We start from the raw sequence: 20743 nt of genomic DNA on the forward strand, positions 1-20743 counted from the left end.
GGGAAGGTCAATGGCATAGAGATCAATGGTTCAAGTGTTTGGGGAAGGGGTGTGTTCCAAAAGCAGTGGATTCCATGTGACGCTCGGAGATTCCAGGTGGGGCAGGGTGGGTTCCATGTGGGGCAGTGGGGGTCCAGGGGAAGTGGAGTTCTGTGTTGGCAGGGGGTTTCTGGAGGTTGTGGGTTGCCTGCGGAGCAGAGAGTCCCCTGTGCAAGACACAGGGGGCTCACAGGCATCCCTCTCAGTCTGCCATGGCTCAAAGGTGGGCACAATGTGGGATAATGACAAAGCTGGCCCCTGCGGGACCTGGAGAACTGTGGGCTTGGCCCCTTGGGATGACTGGCTCTGGCCAGAGCCTCAGCCTCACGGTTCTCTTCTGATGCCCCTGACGTTCCATGGGAAAAAGGGTGGCACAACTTTGCCAATGCTGAGGGGGCAGGGACAGGGGAGGGGGCAGTGACAGATAAGCCACCCCCACCACCGCTGTGGGGTAGGAGGCTCTGGGATCTCTAGTTACCTGGATGGTTCCCATGCCAGCTGCTCTCAGGGGTCCGCCAGAGCTCGGTTCCCTGTGACCCATTGCAGCCCCCTGTGTCAGCTGCCATCCCGGCTTCAGTGGCAGAGAAGAACTGCAGGATCGTCTTCAGCAGGCCGGGCCCTGCCACAGCAGCACAGAGCGCCTGGGGCGAAAGACACGATCAGATCCCTAGCCATGGCACATCCGCTGTCCATGGACACCTGGCTGCCAGCTCCGGGGCAGGAGGGGGAGCAATGCAGGCATGTGTGTGTGCCCACACAGAAGGCCAGGACTATCCTGCCCATCCCCATGGCTTCTGAACCCCTGCCACAAGTGCAGGACGGAGCGTTGGGTCAGTGAGGGAGTTCACTGTGCTCTCCAGAGCCTGTGCCACTGCCCCAGGACTGTCCAAGCCCAGTCTGCCGATTACCTGCAGCACGTCATCCTGGGAAGGGTAGCGGGGGTGCGGGCGGCGGTACCGCCCGTCGCGGTATTTGTGAGTGATGAAGGCCTGTCTCTGCTCCGTGCTGGCGTCTGGGTAGAGGGCCTCAGAGGGCGGGAGGCACGCGGCCCAGAACTGGTTTGCTCGCTCGTTCCCCAGCATGATGAACAGCTGAATGAAAGCGCAGAGTCACTGGGGAAGGGGGCGAGATAGCACGGGGGGATTCTGTGGGTTGTTGAGGGGGGACATTGCAAGCCCCTGGAGGGGGCTGGGTTTCAGAGATGGAGAGGGGATTCCCTGGGGGAATGCTCTGGGTCCTCTCCGCACTGCCAGGGCGTCCCCAGGAAGATCAGCCCCCCACCCCAGACCCCAACTGTGACACACATTTCTGTAACGTCAGCTCTGTCTTGTGGGCACTGGCCATAGCAGCACATGGGTGGGGGTGAGCAGGGCAGTCTCTGTACCTGGACAATCTCATTGCTCCAGACACTGGTGTCGAGCTTCAGGCTCTGCACCTTGGACACGCTGGAGCCCAGGCTCCGGTGCTGACCTGTCAGGAGCAGCAGAGAGACTGTGAGCAGCCCGGCTGCATTGCAACTGCACAATTGCTATGCCACTGACCTGGCCAGCCAATCAGCTGCCAACCCACCCACCTGCCCAGCCAGCCAGCCAACCTTCTGACCCAGCCACTCAGCTCCTCACTGATCCTCCAGGCCCCTATACTGACCGATCCACCCACCATCCCACCAACCCGCATGCCCCATATACTGACCCACGCACCCCCTGCCATCCCACCAACCCACTTGCACCATATACTGACCCACCCATCCCCTGCCATCCCACCGACCCGCCTGCCCCATATACTGACACTCCCACCCCCTGCCATCCCACCGACCCACCTGCCCCATGTACTGACCCACCAACCCCCTGCCATTCCACCAACCCACTTGCACCATATACTGATCCAGCCACCCACCATACCACTGACCTACCTGGCCAATATACTGACCCACCCCCTGCCATCCCATCAACCCATTTGGCCTATATATTGAGGCCCCCCCGGCATTCCACGAGCTGCCTGCCCCATATACTGACCCACCCTCCACCATCTCACCGCCCCATATACTGATCCACACACCCACCATCCCACCAACCCTCTGCCACATATATTGACCCCTCCACCTGGCCTGCCCATATACTGGCCCACCCACCCGCCATCCCACCGACCCACCTAGCCCATATTCTTACCCACCCACCCACCAACCCAATATACCGACCCATCGACCCACCTGGCCCATATATTGACCCACCCTCCCACCCCCTGCCATCCCACCAACACACCTACCCATATATGGAACCACTCACCCGCCATCCCACTGAGCCGCCTGGCCCATATGCTGACCCACTGATCCACCATTCCTCCAACTTGCCTGGCTCATATATTGACCCACCCATCCGCCATCCCACATTTCTGCCTGGTCAATATACTGACTCGCCAAAGTGGAGCACAGAAACTGGTCCAAGAGGTAACTATAACAGGACCGCTTGGAAATAGTAATCATAATATAATAACATTTAATATTCCTGTGGTGGGAAGAACACCTCAACAGCCCAACACTGTGGCATTTAATTGCAGAAAGGGGAACTATGCAAAAATGAGGAGGTTAGTTAAACAGAAATTAAAAGGTACAGTGACTAGAGTGAAATCCCTGAAAAGTGTCCATGCAGCTTGCAAAGACACCATAATAGAGGCTCAACTTAAATGTATACCCCAAATTAAAAAACACAGAAAAGAACTAAAAAAGAGCCACCCTGGCTTAACAACCATGTAACAGAAGCAGTGAGATAAAAAGGCATCTTTTAAAAAGTGGAAGTCAAATCCTAGTGAGGTAAATAGAAAGGAGTATAAACACTGCCAAAATAAATGTAAAAATGTAATAAGAAAAGCCAAAAAGGAGTTTGAAGAACGGCTAGCCAAAAACTCAGAAGGTAATAACAAAATGTTTTTTAAGTACATCAGAAGCAGGAAGCCTGCTAAACAACCAGTGGGGCCCCTGGACGATCGAGATACAAAAGGAGCACTTAAAGACGATAAAGTCATCACGGAGAAACTAAATTAATTCTTTGCTTCAGTCTTCACAGCTGAGGATGTTAGGGAGATTCCCAAACCTGAGCCATCTTTTGTAGGTGACAAATCTGAGGAATTGTCAGAGATTGAAGTGACACTAGAGGAGGTTTTGGAATTAATTGAGAAACTTAACAGTAACAAGTCACCGGGACCAGATGGCATTCACCCAAGAGTTCTGAAAAAACTCAAATGTGAAATTGCAGAAATATTAACTACGGTTTGTAACCTGTTCTTTAAATCAGCTACTGTACCCAATGACTGGAATACAGCTAATGTAATGCCAATATTTAAGAAGGGCTCTAGAGGTCACCCTAGCAATTACAGACCGGTAAGTCTAATGTCAGTGCCGGGCAAATTAGTTGAAACAATAGTAAAGAATAAAATTGTCAGACACACAGAAGAACATAAATTGTTGTGCAAAAGTCAACATGTTTCTGTAAAGGGAGATCATGTCTTACTAATCTATTAGAGTTCTTTGAGGGGGTCAACAAACATGTGGACAAGGGGGTTCCAGTGGACATAGTGTACTTAGATTTCCAGAAAGCCTTTGACAAGGTCCTTCACCAAAGGGTCTTATGTAAATTGAATAGTCATGGGATGAGAGGGAAGATCCTTTCATGGATTGAGAACTGGTTAAAAGACAGGGAACAAAGGGTAGGAATAAATGGTACATTTTCAGAATGGAGAGGGATAACTAGTGGTGTTCCCCGGGGGGTCAGTCCTAGGACCAACCCTATTCAACTTATTCATAAATGATCTGGAGAAAGGGGTAAACAGCGAGGTGGCAAAGTTTGCAGATGATGCTAAACTGCTCAAGATAGTTAAGACCAAAGCAGACTGTGAAGAACTTCAAAAAGCTCTCACAAAACTAAGTGATTGGGCAACAAAATGGCAAATGAAATTAAATGTGGATAAATATAAAGTAATGCACATTGGAAAAAATAACCCCAACTATACATACAATATGATGGGGGCTAATTTAGCTACAACTAATCAGGAGAAAGATCTTGGAGTCATCGTAGATAGGTCTCTGAAGATGTCCACGCAGTGTGCAGCGGCAGTCAAAAAAGGGAATCATTAAAAAAGGGACAGAGAATAAGAAGGAGAATATCTTATTGCCCTTATATAAATCCATGGTATGCCCACATCTTGAATACTACATATAGATGTGGTCCCCTCATCTCAAAAAATATATACAGGCATTAGAAAAGGTTCAGAAAAGGGCAACTAAAATGATTAGGGGTTTGGAACGGGTTCCGTATGAGGAGAGATTAAAGAGGCTTGGACTTTTCAGCTTGGAAAAGAGGAGAAAAAGGGGGGATATGATAGAGGTATATAAGATCATGAGTGGTGTGGAGAAAGTGAATAAGGAAAAGTTATTTAATTGTTCCCATAATATAAGAACTAGGGGCCACCAAATGAAATTAATGGGTAGCAGGTTTAAAACAAATAAAAGGAAGTTCTTCTTCACTCAGCGCACAGTCAAGCTGTGGAACTCCTTGCCTGAGGAGGTTGTGAAGGCTAGGACTATAACAGGGTTTAAAAGAGAACTGGATAAATTCAAGGAGGTTAAGTCCATTAATGGCTATTAGCCAGGATGGGTATGGAATGGTGTCCCGAGCCTCTGTTTGTCAGAGGGTGGCGATGGATGGCAGGAGAGAGATCACTAGATCTTTATCTGTTAGGTTCACTCCCTCTGGGGCACCTGGTATTGGCCACTGTCAGTAGACAGGATACCTTTGGTCTGACCCAGTAAGACCATTCTTCTGAACCGCCATCCCACATGCCTGCCTGGCCCATATACTGACCCACTTACCTGCCTAGCCCATATACTGATCCACTGACCTGCCAACCCAATGACCTGCCTGGCACATATAGTGACCCACCCGCCACCATCCCACCGATCCACCTGGCCCATATACTGACCCCTTCTGCCATCTCACCCACCCACCTGCCCATATACTGAACCACTCACCTGCCATCCCACTGACACTCCTGGCCCATAAATGGACCCACCCACCCACCAAACTGCCTGCCCCATATACTGACCCACCAACTCCTCCCCACCCTCCCCATATACAGACCCACCCTCCTGCCATCCCACTGACCTGCCTGGCCCATAAACGGACCCACCCACCCACCATCCCACTGACCCATCTGGCCCACATACCGACCCACCGATCCGCCGCTATCCCGCTGACCTGCCTGGCCCATATACTGACCTGCTGAGCCACCATTCCTCCAACTTGCCTGGCCCATATACTGACCCACCAACCTGCCATCCCACATGCCTACCTGGCCCATATACTGACCCGCCGATCTGCCATCCCACTCCAATTGGCCAATATACCCACCCACCCAACCAGCCCATCTACCCGCCATCCCACCTGGCTGATATACTCACCCAACTGATATACCTGCCCATCCACACACAAACCCACCCAGCTGATATATTTCCTCACCCACATGCCAACCCGCCTGGCTGATATACCCCCCGACCACCTGATATACCCAACCACCAACCCGCGCAGCCGATATACTAACCCACCTACACACTGACACATCCAAGCAGATATACTGCCCCACCCAGTCAGTATACCCACTTACCAACCTGCCCGGCCAATATACCCACCCGCCCAAACTATCTACTGATCCATCAAGCGCTTTTACCCACCCCTCTCCCACCGTCAGGGAAGGGAGAAAGGAAATGTACTGGCCTGCACACTGCTTGCAGATCACCACGCACAGGTTGATGGATGCCCAGTCAGGGCTCAGGGCTCTGCAGTCAGCACAGAACTTGTTAGCTTTGTTGGACCAGATTTTCTCAGCCACCTCGTAGTCATACAGCATCTCTGCAATGGCATCCTGCAGGGCCTCCATCCACTCCCGTTTCTCTCGCTCTGACTCGGCCACGAAGCTGGGCAAAGGCATAGCCAGGAAACTCAGAGCGTCCTGGGCTCGTCCTTGGGCACCCGAGTTAAACAGAGCCCCGCTGCAGCACCCAGGTATGCTGGGGCACCCAATACACTGCCCAGCCTCCAGCCAAACCCCAGACTGGCATCCCCCAGCGCAGTTACCTGAAGATCTTGAATGGGCTGATGAGCTCGAAGCTGCGGTTCTTGGCCTCCCGGATGGTGGCGCCGTGGAGCTCGATCAGGCAGATGGCGATGCCCATTTTAAAGAACTACGAATGGAGATGGATGCAGTGAGAGGCTGCAGCCTTAGCTCTGCAGAGCCATGGCCCAGCAGGGGGTACAGCACCCACAACCCTGCAGAACAGCTGCACACGCTCCAGGCACACCCACAGACAGCAATGCCTGCATGGGGCACTCTCCCCCTTGGCATGCCAGCGGGCCCGCTTTGCCAGCATGCACTGAGACTCCACACAAGCACATGTCCTGTGGGGTGGGGGTGGGTGGGTACACACCCCCTCACACGCTACCCATGTCAGGAATAACGCATCCCTGGTGAGGTGGGGCTCAGACTCTGGTCTTACAGCCCAGGCCTGTCTGCGACACTATCCTCTCTGCCCTGTCCCCCATCCCTGGCTCCTCCCGCACGCAGCTGGGGGTGGGCCAGGCCAGGGAGAATGGCCACCCAGTGTTACGGAGGGGGAGCAACTGGCTCTGGAGCCAGAGGCCATCATTTCCTCATCCCAGTCCAGTGCCCTCTCCTGTCAGGTCCCACAGGGGAAAGGGGCTGGTCCCCAGTCAGAGCAGCCTGGTCTGCACTGGCATTAGGCACACGTAATCCCTGAGCGGGCATCCACAGCTCCTTGGCCTGCTCACAGACATGGGCACACAGGCTCTGGGCCATCATCTCTGATCCCAATTACAGGGGACTCAGCAGCATGTGGGTCTCCCCTTGGGAGTCCCAAGCTGAGGCCATTGGGTGCTGGGCCCAGGCCCATGGGGGAGGCCTCAGACTCAGCCTGGTACCATGCTGCTGGGGACCTCTAGGACTCCTGACCTGCAGCACGGCCAGGCCCTGCCTCGCTCACCTGCTCACTCTTGTACAGCCACATGGTGGCCAGGCTGAGGGCTGCAAACAGCTTGGACTTGTGGCCCTTGAGCTCCAGGGTGCCACACTTCTGGCAGTGAGTGCTGCTGGCCAGGCGGGGCCGGGGGCTGACCAACCGCTGCTCTGCCACCTTTCTCTGCAGGGTGGAGCACCACTCGTTCCTCTGAGCTGCAGGGCACAGCAGGGGTGGAGTGGAGACAGGCAATGAGTGTCCACACGCAGTCCAGCACCACCAAATCTGGGCATAGCCAGGATACCACGGATGGAGCCCAGCCAGGAGCCAGCCCCGGACACCCTATCCCCAGGGCCTGGGAAGGAGAGCAGGGATGAGCAACTGGACCAGCAGCAGCAGAGGGGCGCTTGCTGCGGCAGACCTGGGGGAGCTCCCCATGGTGGCAGGCTGGGCCAGGGGAGCAATGAGCACTGGGAAGCAGGGACTCCATGGGGAAGCAGTAACTGAGGGAGGCCATGGATGGGGGGGCAGGGAGAGGAATGGTCGATACCAGGGGGCACAGAGATCAGGCTGGAGGAAGCAGCTGGGGCCAGGGAAGAGTTGTGGATGCAGGCACCTAAGGGAGTTTGGGCTGAAGGACCTGCAGTGGAGGTGAGGGCTCTGGCTTGGGAGGAGAGGGCTCTGGCCGGGGGCTGTGGATTAGGGGCAGTCTCTGGCCATGGGGGCTCTGGCTGTTGATGGGAGGCAATCTCTGGAAGCGGGGCTCTGGCCGGGGCCTGTGGATGGGGGGTGGTTTTTGGAGGGGGGGCTCTGGCCAGGGGTCTCTCTCACCTTCATTCTCAGCTCTGAAGACAAAGATCCTGTGGCTTGTGACAACCTGGAACTTGTTCTCCTTGGTGGCGCGCGCCATCTCAATGACAGAGAGTGGGATCACACCCTTGGGATATGGTTCCTGGAATGGCCCCAAGAGGGTTACACCCCAGACTCTGACAGGACCCCATTGCTGCTGGTGGCAGTGCGCCCCCTTCAGGCAGGGCCCAGGGAGTTTGCTTTGGGCTAACTTAGTGTTTACATTGCTCTTTTATTACCCAGAAGCTCTGTGTTTTTGGGGAACCAGAACGCAGTACTCAGCCTGTCTGACTCATGAAAGACCTACCCGACCACCACCTCTGCTTGAACCAAAACCGATCAGAAGAAAGACTTACAAAAAGCAATGAAAAGGCAGTGGGAGACACACCTAAACCCCTGGGATAAGGGTGACAGGATTAAGGAAACTCCCCTAGCTTCATTTGCATCGAAGATGGGACAAGTAGGCATCTCCATTAGCATGCAGAATGGAGAAGAGAGATTCCAAGGTAAGAACTGCACAGAACTCTGGGACCAGAAAAGCAGGGAAGCACTGCATGATGGGGGATCTCTGTTCCAGATGTTAATGAACCCACGCCTGCACACACCCAGCTCAGTAGTTATCAGACCAATTCTAGTAATAAATCCTTTATTGGTATCCAAAAGAGTGAAGCTGCCTAATTGCATTGTGAGCTCCCTCCACGGAACACTACCCATAGCCAGGAATGATCAGCTTCCATTATCTAGCCTGAACAAAACGACTTTGGTATACTCCCTTGAGCCATCAGTGTACACATAAACAAATCTAGTGTTCTCCCTTGAACCATTTTTGTTTCTCTACAAAAACCCCTACCCATTCTCAAGTAAGTGTTCTGATGCCTGGATACAAAATCTACCTCAGTTCCATTCGGACTTCATCTTCTCCTGACTGATCGTGCTGGGGGCTCTGCCTGTCTCCAGCACTCCAGACCCTCAGCTACCACCACCACCTGGGACCCCCAATCGATTCAAGCTTCATGGAGTGGTGAGAACCCAGCTCTCTCTCTCTGTATAGCCTTCTGGCCCTGACTTGAGTGATCAGTTACAGTTTCCTATCCTTGCAACAAAGCCCATTGCCAACTCTGTCCACATATCTATTCAGGGGACACCATCATAGGGCCTAATCACATCAGCCACGCTATCAGAGGCTTGTTCACCTGCGCATCTACCAATGTGATATATGCCATCATGTGCCAGCAATGCCCCTCTGCCATGTACATTGGTCAAACTGGACAGTCTCTACGTAAAAGAATAAATGGACACAAATCAGACGTCAAGAATTATAACATTCAAAAACCAGTCGGAGAACACTTCAATCTCTCCGGTCACTCGATTACAGACCTGAGGGTAGCTATCCTTCAACAAAAAAACTTCAAAAACAAACTCCAACTAGAGACTGCTGAATTGGAATAAATTTGCAAACTGGATACAATTAACTTAGGCTTGAATAGAGACTGGGAATGGATGAGTCATTACACAAAGTAAAACTATTTCCCCATGTTATTTCTCCCCCCCACCCCATCCCCCACTGTTCCTCAGATATTCTTGTTAACTGCTGGAGATGGCCTACCTTGCTTGTCACCATGAAAGGTTTTCCTCCTTTTCCCCCCTGCTGCTGGTGATGGCTCATCTTAAGTGATCACTCTCCTTACAGTGTGTATGATAAAACCCATTGTTTCATGTTCTCTGTGTGTGTATATAAATCTCCCCACTGTATTTTCCATCAAATGCATCCGATGAAGTGAGCTGTAGCTCACGAAAACTTATGCTCAAATAAATTTGTTAGTTTTTAAGGTGCCACAAGTACTCGTTTTCTAAACCTGACTTTTATAATCAAGTTTAAGTTAGATTTAATATTATAATTGTTTTGTTTGTTTGGCTCCCCTATGGTTATTACCTAGCAATAAATAACTTTCATGTTTAAGCTGGTTGCTTTTCTCTCTCTCTCTCCCCCACCCTTGTGGGTGTTTTTTGGTTTCCTCATTCATTCTGCAGCAATGCTCCTCGTACCTAAGCTAAAAGATACCTGCAGCACCCAAAAATCCTGTGGGGTTTGCTCATGAAGTGGGTTACTACCAGAACAATTGTAACATGAAAGTGGGGAGACGTGCTGAACCTGGGACATAGGAGGGTGGCAGCTAGGAAGTGCTGCTCGACCCAGCCTACTGAGTCCAGGGACACATAAGGGGTCAGCTTGGGAGTGCTGATTAACCCGGTCCTCTCCTATGTGCTCTGTTAATGTGTGTGTTTGTCTAATTCTGGAGCTGGTATGGAGGTGTCAGAGCTATTAACTGCCAAGTCTAGAGGTGTTAAATGGCTCACTGAGAGCTGAAAGCAGTTGTGGTGAGACTGTGTTTCTGCCCAGACCTGAAATCACTTGTGGCAGGACAGTATTTCTGCACAGAGCCAAAATCACTAAGAGACTGCCCAGCGGGAGCAGCAAGCAGGCAGCCGGTGATGAGAGGCCAGCAGGGTGGCAGCGGAGACGTGTGATGAGCGAGTAAGATGCCTCTTACTGCCCACTCAGGGTAGGAGGTGAACTCTGCAGATGCACCTCTGAACTCCGGATCTGCACTGACCAAGGGCAGCAATTGTGAGTGGGGTGCAGAGAAGGGTCGGGCATGTGAAGGGGACTTTTGGGTTGCTAGACTTAAGACCCTGAGGGAAAAAGAAACATTGACAGCGGATCGAGGAAGTGATTATTCCCCTCTATTCTGCACTGGTGAGGCCACATCTGGAGTATTGCGTCCAGTTTTGGGCCCCCCACTATAGAAAGGAAGTGGACAAATTTGAGGGAGTCCCGCAGAGGGCAACAAAAATGATCAGGTGTCTGGGGCACATGACTTACGAAGGAACTGGGCTTGTTTAGTCTGTGGAAGAGAAGAGTGAGGGGGGATTTGATAGCAGCCTTCAGCTACCTGAAGGGTGGGTTCCAAAGAGGATGGAGCTTGGCTGTTCTCAGTGGTGGCAGATGACAGAACAAGGAGCAATGGTCTCAAGTTGCAGTGTGGGAGGTCTAGGTTGGATATTAGGAAACACTATTTCACTAGGAGGGTGGTGAAGCACTGGAATAGGTTACCTAGGGAGGTGGCTGAATCTCCTTCTTTAGAGGTTTTTAAGGTCTGGCTTGACAAAGCCCTAGCTGGGATGATTTAGTTGGGGATTGGTCCTGCTTTGAGCAAGGGGTTGCACTAGATGACCTCCTGAGGTCTCTTCCAACCCTAATCTTCTATGATTCTATGAAAAGGAAACTGCCCAACCTACTTGGGGTGGGTCTTTTACTCATTGTTTATGTTTATGAACTCTGTGGTGTTTTCCCAAATTAATGCCAAGTTACTTTCCTCCTTTTATTAAGTTTCTTTTCTACACTCACTGTGCTTATGAGTGGGGAGGAAGTATTGCCGCTCAGAGGTGCCCAGGGGTGCTATGTAAATTTCCCAGGTTACTGGGTGGGGGCTCAAACCAATTCTGTGTTGGATCGATGGAAAGGAACCCCTAGATATTGAACCCGGCCCTGGCTGCAGCTGGCTCCACCTGGCAGAAGGGTTACACATGCATAAGTGCTGCCCTGCAACGCCTCTGGGATGGCAGGGGGTGTGAATGGACAGGCCTTGGCCCAGCTTGACTCAGAGCCCAGACCAAGTCCCTGGCACTGACAAAGTGAGCAAACAGCTTGGCCCTTGGGCCCAGGTGCATGCAGTGCATGTGCCTTGAGAGGCCATGAACAAGGAGCCCTTCAGCATCATGCACCCACGTCTCAAAGCCAAGCGCATGCGACTCCATGGCTCTGGCATGTTCCTTCAGGTGCCTGCTCCTGGGATATTCCTCATTCACAGCTCTGGGGTGGACACATATACAGCCTCTCCTAAGGATGCTGCCCTGGTCAGGCCAGAAGCACTTGGGCCCCTTCCTGGGCTGTTCCCAGGATCAGGCCACGTATGCACTGGGAGCTGCATAGCTCCTGGCTACTAGCTGCACCATTCCAATGTGCCTGGGGGCAGGAGAGTCCTGAGTGCCCAGGAGAGCAGCCCAGCTCCTTGGCACCCTGCTGGGGTGCTGCATGTCACTAGTGCGGTGGGCCCTACTTCAGCCTTAGCTCCCCTCTCCCTGAGCACAAGCACAGATCCTGCTGGGCGCCCAGGGCAACACAAAGGCCTCCAGCTCAGGCCAATCCACCCTGCTGTCCTGGGAAGGCTCCCAAGGGGACCCCTTCCCAGAGCTGGAGGGCATGGGGCTGTTCAAGGGGGAAAATACACCATTGCCCTTTCCCACCTCCCCTCGGACTCACAGGGCAGAACCAGTTTCCCTCATCCCCCTCCTCTCCCCTTGGCAAAGCCCAGCCTGGTCACAGCCCAAAGCGGGAGGGGCAGTGGGCACTGCAGCAGGGAATACGGGGGCAGAAAGAAAATGGAAACTGCTATGCCCCAGGGCACAAGAGGGTGCTCCTGCTAAATGAACTGGGACTGGGATACCCCACTCCCACTCCTTCCCCTTTCCCCTCCCCCATTAACCTCATCCCTATCCCCACCCTGGCCCTTCCCCTCCCCCATCAATTTTATCCCCTAATCCTTACCCCATAACCCTGCCCCTTCCCCCATTAACCTCACCCCTATCCCAGCCCTTCCCCCTCATTAACCTCATCCCCTAATCCCAACCCATCCCCCAACCCCAGCCCTTCCCTGACCTCATCAAACTCATCCCCATCCCCCACTCCTTCAACCTCATACCCTAATCCCACCCCATCCTCTAACTCTTTCCTCTCCCCCATCAACCTCATCACCTAAATGCACCCCATCCCCTAAACAGGGCTTAATTTATAATGGAAGAGGTGCTGGGTCTTAGACCCTGCACAGATTAAGCACTGGCTGTGAGGTCAGAGAGTGGCAGGTGCTGACTGGGCACCCAGCTCAGGACAGAATTAAGGGTGGCATGGTATGGAGGTGTCAGGGCTATTAAATGCCAAGTCTAGAGGTGCTGGGGCTCAGCCCCCGCACAAATTAAGCACTGCCCCTAACCCTACCCCTGTCCCCTCCTCGTAACCCTGCCTACCCCAGCCCCACCACACTCCCTGTCCTGCCAGCCCATCCCGTGACTGGGCCCTGGTAGTAGACTGCTCACTGTGCAGCTGGGCTGCGGTCCATGCAGACTCACCTTCTCGCTGTGGAAGTACATGAGGTTTTTCCCATCGAATCTGATGAAGCGCCTCTGGAAAACGTAATTCCTGGTGGAAGGACAGAGGAGGGGAGGCTGCTGGGGTCAGACCTGGCAGAGCCCTGGCCCCAGAGACACCCTCAGACTACCTAGAGCCCACTGCAGAAACAAGGGGAGGGCACCCCTGCAGGAGGTGAGAGCAGGGCTCCCTGGGTTGGACTCCCCGTCTCAGCAGTCGTGCTGCACTATCCCAGAGAGCCGACTGGCCCAGCAGGTCTAGGAAGGCATGTCATATATAGCAAGGCTCCCAGCAGTTGCAGGCTTACTTGCAGCTGGCAACCTCACCCAGCATGGCAGCACCCAGCGTATTCACATGCCAAGATGCACCAACACCCGCCATGGAGCAAACCAGCCTCCTGTGAGCAGAGAGTGATGCCAGGAGTGGAGCCTGGGCAAAGCCAGTGTGGATCCCAATCCCATCTCCAACCAGAGCTGCACATGACCTTACCCAGGCACAGGGCGGGGACCTGCTCCTCACTCACTGAGGTCCCCTGAAGGGCACTCACAAACCCTCCCCGGGGCTGGGCACTTACCCCTGCGGGGAGAGCTTGTCCAGCCAGCCGCTGAGCACAGTGGGTGGGCGCTCGGACAGCAAGGTGTAGCTGGCATATGGGGAGATGGTCAAGTCATCCAGAACCTCATCTGGGTAGAGGTGAGACGGAAGACTGAACCGGGAGCCCTCGGCCTGAGGAGCCTCCACCATGGCATAGTCCTTTGTGTTGTTCTGGAGCATCCAGCTGATCCGTTGGGCCCGGCTCTCGTGCTCCTCTGCCGTTCCCTCACTGCTGCACTCGCTGCTGGTCCTGCAGGTGGGACACAGCCTGCCTGCTGCTGCTTTTTGGACGAGGGACAGCTGGGGTCCAGCAGCCCCCAGGCAGCACAGACACAGCCTCAGACTTAGCCCTACCCCACTCCTCCCCACAGAGCCAGAGCTCAGCCCCAGCGCATGATCCACAGGGCACCAGATGAGATGTTTAGGCTGCACCTGTGGGGTCCAGGAGTGGAGACGTGGTGCTGAGTGTCACTGTCACACAGAGTGCCCCACAGACCCCAGCTGGCCCCCACAAACTTTAAATGACAAATTGCCATGTGGGACCAGCATGGGCACAGAACACCCCCTAAACATATACTCTGGTATTGCTCACAGAAAGCAGCAGAGCCTCTGAGGGGCATCCTTGGGCTACTAGTGGGGTCCAACCCCCCTTCTTCCCCTCAAACCCAGCACCAACCTGCCCCTGCCCCACAAACCCCGGCACTGACCCTCCCTCCACTCCTCAAACCCTGGCACCGACCCACCCTTCTCTCCCTCAAACCCCAGCACCGACCCACCCTTCTCTCCCTCAAACCCCAGCATCAACACCCTCCCGCCCCACAAACCCCAACACTGACTGTGTGGGAGAGAGGACTGTAGCATGGCACACAGGGTAACAACTAGGGCCAGGAGATGTTGCTGCTGTTGCGTACTCTGACCTTGTCTCTGTTTGTTTCCCCACCTGTTTTCCTTTCTCTAGCGTTAGCACCTGCCCCACCTCCGTGGGGCACCCCTCCTGTCTTGGTCTGTCATTTTTAATCCTCTTACTTCAGCTCCCTCCATTTCTTCTAGAAGGCCTCCCTTTGTAATGGAATGCTAAACTGCAGCCAGTCTATATGTGGTACAGAAGAACATGACATGGTGTCAGGAGTAAACTAAGAACAGAAACAGAAGGTAAACAGCAACAAAGGTTGCAGACGAAAAGAACAGCAACAAAGGTTGCAGAATCTCATCAACATGCCCCAGAGAACTTCAGCTTTAACAAACCTTCAGATTGGACAGACCAGAAACAATATTTTCCAAGATTTCACATTGCTCCCAAGCTGCACAATGAAACTGGAGATATACAGGTATCTTCTTTAATTTATGCTATAGGGAGGCAAGCTGGATGAATCTTTCAGTCCTCTGACTTTACTGAAAACAATCACGAAGTCTATGAAAGGGTTCTGGCTATGTTTGATGCATACTTTAAATTGCAGAGAAATACAACTTATGAAAGAGCATGTATTCACCAGAGAATTCAAGAACCAGGGGAAATGTTGAATGTTTTATAAGAACTCTGAATAAATTGGCTGAAAACTGTGATTTTGGGAATGCAAACCATGAAAATACACCTCTACCCCAATATAACGCGACCAGATATAACACAAATTCGGATATAATGTGGTAAAGCAGCGCTCGGGGGGGGGGGGCAGGGCTGCGCCCTCCGGTGGATCAAAGCAAGTTCGATATAACACGGTTTCACCTATAATGCGGTAAGATTTTTTGGCTCCCGAGGACAGCGTTATATCGGGGTAGAGGTGTATCAGAGAGAGGCTGGTCTTGGGTTAAGAGATATAAAACTTTCACAGCTGCTACAAGTGAAGAGAGATTTAACCCTAGCCACCGCTATACAGATAGCAAAACAGTCTGAAATGATGAAAAAGCAAAACCTAGAGAAACTTGACAAACTTGCAAAACCTGTGTAAAGCTGAGCCAATGAAGGATTAACAAATAGCAAGCTAGGGGACCTAAAAACAATCCTTAAGGGCATATCAAAAGAGTATTGCAATGGTAAACAGGGTCATTCCTTGTAGATGGTTAGCAAAGCCATGTCAAGTAGTCTAGAATCTTTAACATGTTTGTCTGAATTGTTAGCAAACCAAAGGGCAGATGCTAAGTCTATTCGTCTGTGTTTACTTATATCTTGTTAGAAGTTTAACCATGTAACCAGATTAGCTTGTAGATGCTAATTCGTTTTCATGTCTTAATTGCCTTATATTATGTATAAAGAAAAGGAGTACTTGTGGCACCTTAGAGACTAACAAATTTATTTGAGCATAAGCTTTCGTGAGCTACAGATCACTTCATTGGATGCATGCTTATGCTCAAATAAATGTGTTAGTCTCTAAGGTGCCACAAGTACTCCTTTTCTTTTTGCGAATACAGACTAACATGGCTGCTACTCTGAAACCTTATATTATGTATGAGGCTGGTTCAGTTAACCATAAGATCAAAGATGTAAGATATTGTAGGAAACAAATAATATTATTTATGTTGTCTTCAACTCACTATGCTATAATGAAATATTAGCTAATTGCCTGATGTCAATGAATGCAACTAGTTTACCGGTGTCTGCAGAGGAAATAGAAGATTAGCTTCAAAGCAACGCTCCACAGACAATCTGCACTGCCTATTCTTCCTCAGGGGCAGGTCCTGCTGTGACAAGAGGCTTGTCAGCTTGCTAGAGGGCTTTAAAGGAACACCCCAGGCCTTATCCTGCTATCTCTAGTCTGCTTAAACTTTGAACAGGAAAAATATAAGTCATAAGACGGAAATCTTCCAAATAATGATTTGGAATAATCTGGAAAATACTTGGAAAGACTTGAACAGATTCTACACTTGGACTGCCTATTGGACTATACCTCTTAAATTGATTCCAGAAAGACTTTTACAAATCAGCAGCCTCACCTCACCATCTCTGCTGTGAAATTGGCCTACGGACTTTACACATATCTGTATGTATATTGAGCTTTTAACCATTCTAACTCTCCTCTTTGTATTCCCTTTTTAATATTAAACCTGTAGTTTTTAGTTACTAAAGGACTGGCATCAGCGGGATTATTGGGTAAGATCTGAGACTCAAACTGACCTGGGGATAAGTCCTTTGGGATTGGCAAACCTCACATATGATGTACCAGGTTTTCAATAACCCCTCTCTATATTACACTTAGTCTGTCTAATTCAGGGGTGGGCAAACTTTTTGGCCTGAGGGCCACATCTGGGTGGGGAAATTGCTTGTAGGGCCATGAATGTAGGGCTCGGGCAGGGGGTTGGGGTGCAGGAGGGAGTGTGGAATGTGGGATGGGATGCAGTATGCAGGAAGGGGCTCAGGGCAAGGGGCTGGGGTAGAGGAGGCATGCAGGGTGTATGAGAGGGCTCAGGGAAGGGGGTTGGGGTGCAGGAGGGAGTGCATATTGCAGGAGGGGGCTCAGGGCAGTGGTGCAGCGAGGGGTGCGGAGTGTGGGGGGGGCTCAGGGTAGGAGGGGTGCGGGGTGTGGCCGCTGGCTGGGGTGCCAGGGAGGGATTTGGGGTGCAGGAGGTACAAGGGGGCTAAGGGCAGGGGGTTGGGGTGCAGACAGGGTCTCAGGGCAGGGGGTTGGGGTGCAGGAGGGGTTCAGAGTGCGGCAGGGGTTGGGTGCAGGCAGGGGGCTCAGGGCACGGAGTTGGGGTGCAGGGTGCATTCGGGATGTGGGCTCCAGCCCAGCGCCACATACCTGGAGCAGCTCCCTGCCTGCCTGCCCTGTCCCCGGCCCTGTGCTGCTCTGACACCACCTCCCTGCGACCCCTGGGGTACCTCCCCCAAAGCTCCCATTGGCTGTGGTTCCCCGTTCCCAAGACCAACAGTGGAGAATTCAACAGAAACCATTGACATCTACAATTTGTTCTTCAGAAAGATCAACAGAGAAAACACTACAAATGATAAATGCAGAACAAGAAGGCGGCTCAAGGATTCCAAACTGACCATAGCTAGTCGTTGCAACTAATGGACAGCCAGCTGACCAAGTTGTTACATGTTCGGGTATTGTAATTAGAAAACCAGCACAATTCAGAAACACTTAACAGACAAATCCTTATTGAACTTCAAAGACAGCATAAATATTGTAAATGGTGGAATATAGGACTTAAAGTGGGAGATGTGATGGAATGCTAAACTGTATTATACTGTTCAGCCTGTAGGTGGCAGTATGTAAAATACTGCATTTAAACTAACCTTAGTAAGATCTGGGAAAGCATTACAAGATCTTATGATGAAGCCAGCTGGTGTGTACAAGTAACCTCTGTAGCCACTCCAGATCTGGTAGAGAAGAACATGACACCCTCCATCCACCTCAAGTGAAGTGTGTGTGGGGGTGGGGTAGATCATCTGCTAAATCTGACCAGTTTTCAGAGTAGCAGCCGTGTTAGTCTGTATTCGCAAAAAGAAAAGGAGTACTTGTGGCACCTTAGAGACTAACAAATTTATTTGAGCTCACTTCATCGGAGGCATCCGATAAAATGAGCTGTAGCTCACGAAAGCTTATGCTTAAATAAATTTGTTAGTCTCTAAGGTGCCACAAGAACTCCTTTTCTTTTTGCGGATACAGACTACTAACATGGCTGCTACTCTGAAACCTGTTAATCTGCTAATGAGACCCTGGTACCCATTGATCAGCTAAACCATGCTCATGCAGCAGTAACTCCCTAGGACTCAGGGATTCTCACTGTTACACACTGTGTGCACCTGGCACTAAATGAGGGCAGCAGATCTTCAACTTAGATCCTTCTGTTCCAAAGGCACAGGCCCCTCATTCTTGAGCTGTAGGAGAGCCTTCATTGGTTAATGGCTGGCTAAAGGGAGCTGATGACATGCAGCCTTTGACACCATCCAGTACTAACTGGTTCATTACCACACACACATATTTGTGGCCGTGTACGTAGTCACCTCCTCCATGTAAAGAACATAAGACAAGACCGCTCTGATGATTGGAGGCCATGACAAATCATCTCAGCTTTGCTCTTCTGATTATTGTTTATGTCACCAAGGCTCTTTGATCCCACATGTACCTAGCACATTCCTCTCTATATATTTTAAAATATAATCTCCCAGCTTCAAGGACACGGAAAGAGTCAATACTAGATACCGAGTCTCCCTATGTCACTCAACATTAAGGAGTAGCAAAATAACTCTACTCCAAATACTGAACCTATTCACGGTGGCTTCCCTCAAGCACTAGCACAGAGAGGGAAAAATTCACCCCTGTGCAGAGATCAGCACGAAGAGGACGTAAATGAAGCCAAAGTGCGGCACAGATCTTGGGCTGGCCTGGGCCACAAAGTTTTAAGCCAGAAATGAACATTCACCAAGTTCCAACTGTCTGGGTCTTGGGTGTCTCACTGCAGAGATTTAGGAAAAAAGCAGTGACTTGGCTTCATAGAATCATAGAATATCAGGGTTGGAAGGGACCTCAGGAGGTCATCTAGTGCAACACCGTGCTCAAAGCAGGACCAATCTCCAACTAAATCATCCCAGCCAGGATTTTGTCAAGCCTGACCTTAAAAACTTCTAAGGAAGGAGATTCCACCACCTCCCTAGGTAACGCATTCCAGTGCTTCACCACCCTCCCAGTGAAAAAGTTTTTCCTAATATCCAACCTAAACCACCCCCACAGCAACTTGAGACCATTACTCCTTGTTCTGTCATCTGCTACCACTGAGAACAGTCTAGACCATCCTCTTTGGAACCCTCTTTCATGTAGTTGAAAGCAGCTATCAAATCCTCCCTCATTCTTCTCTTCCTCAGACTAAACAATCCCAGTTCCCTCAGCCTCTCCTCATAAGTCACGTGTTCCAGTCCCCTAATCATTTTTGTTGCCCTCTGCTGGTCGCTTTCCAATTTTTTCACATCCTTCTTGTAGCGTGGGGCCCAAAACTGGACACAGTATTCCAGATGAGGCCTCACCAATGTCGAAAAGAGGGGAACGATCACGTCCCTCGATCTGCTGGCAATGCCCCTACTTATAAAGCCCAAAATGCCATTGGCCTTCTTGGCAACAAGGGCACACTGTTGACTTATATCCAGCTTCTCATCCACTGTAACCCCTAGGTCCTTTTCTGCAGAACTGCTGCCCAGCCATTCGGTCCCTAGTCTGTAGCGGTGCATGGGATTCTTCCGTCCTAAGTGCAGGACTCTGCACTTGTCCTTGTTGAACCTCATCAGATTTCTTTTGGCCCAATCCTCTAATGTGTCTAGGTCCCTCTGTATCCTATCCCTACCCTCCAGTGTATCTACCTCTCCTCCCAGTTTAGTGTCACCTGCAAACTTGCTGAGGGTGCAATCCACGCCATCATCCAGATCATTAATGAAGCTATTGAACAAAATCGGCCCCAGGACCGACCCTTGGGGCACTCCACTTGATACCGGCTGCCAACTAGACATGGAACCATTGATCACAACCCATTGAGCCCAATAATCTAGCCAGCTTTCTATCCACCTTATAGTCCATTCATCCAGCCCATACTTCTTTAACTTGCTGGCAAGAATTACTGTGGGAGACTGTGTCAAAAGCTTTGCTAAAGTCAAGGAACACCACGTCCACTGCTTTCCCCTCATCCACAGAGCCAGTTATCTCGTCATAGAAGGCAATTAGATTAGTCAGGCATGACTTGCCCTTGGTGAATCCATGCTGACTGTTCCTGATCACTTTCCTCTCCTTTAAGTGCTTCAGAATTGATTCCTTGAGGACCTGCTCCATGGTTTTTCCAGGGACTGATTTTTCCAGGCTCTGTTAGCAGGGCAGGACAATGACCTGGTGTTTGCTAAATGAATCAATGGGAAAAGCCATTTTCTTTTGCCATGCTAAGGGGCTACCAGAAGTAATAGAAAGTCAATTTAAAAATAAGTATTGGATAGTGAACCTTTAAATTCTGCTGGGATTTACCTGGTGTGGGAGGGGCTAATTTAAACTCCTGAGACTTTCTGATGGGCCGAGGGAGAGAAGTGGATTTCTAAATGGGAAGATGCAGTTGGCTAAGTA

At 51.2% G+C, this 20743-nt stretch overlaps 1 protein-coding gene across 5 annotated transcripts in view; it reads right to left on the reverse strand.

Moving 5' to 3' along the window:
* The window catches only part of ARAP3 (ArfGAP with RhoGAP domain, ankyrin repeat and PH domain 3), a 57839-nt gene that overhangs the window by 27307 nt on the left and 9789 nt on the right, over nt 1-20743 (reverse strand). For all 5 annotated transcript variants that reach the window (XR_005294396.2, XM_038412851.2, XM_038412858.2 and 2 more), the window contains 9 exons: nt 13690-13959; nt 13097-13166; nt 7892-8012; nt 7088-7275; nt 6165-6271; nt 5805-6004; nt 1424-1509; nt 948-1130; nt 518-680 (listed from right to left, as the gene is read on the reverse strand). Coding sequence is in view for 4 of the 5 variants with exons in the window: in XM_038412851.2 (XP_038268779.1) it covers nt 518-680; nt 948-1130; nt 1424-1509; nt 5805-6004; nt 6165-6271; nt 7088-7275; nt 7892-8012; nt 13097-13166; nt 13690-13959 (1388 nt within the window). In the remaining variant the exon portion in view is untranslated. The remainder of the gene's footprint in view (nt 1-517; nt 681-947; nt 1131-1423; nt 1510-5804; nt 6005-6164; nt 6272-7087; nt 7276-7891; nt 8013-13096; nt 13167-13689; nt 13960-20743) is intronic.

Source organism: Dermochelys coriacea, chromosome 8, assembly GCF_009764565.3.
Source record: "Dermochelys coriacea isolate rDerCor1 chromosome 8, rDerCor1.pri.v4, whole genome shotgun sequence".
Taxonomy (NCBI): Eukaryota; Metazoa; Chordata; order Testudines; family Dermochelyidae; genus Dermochelys; species Dermochelys coriacea.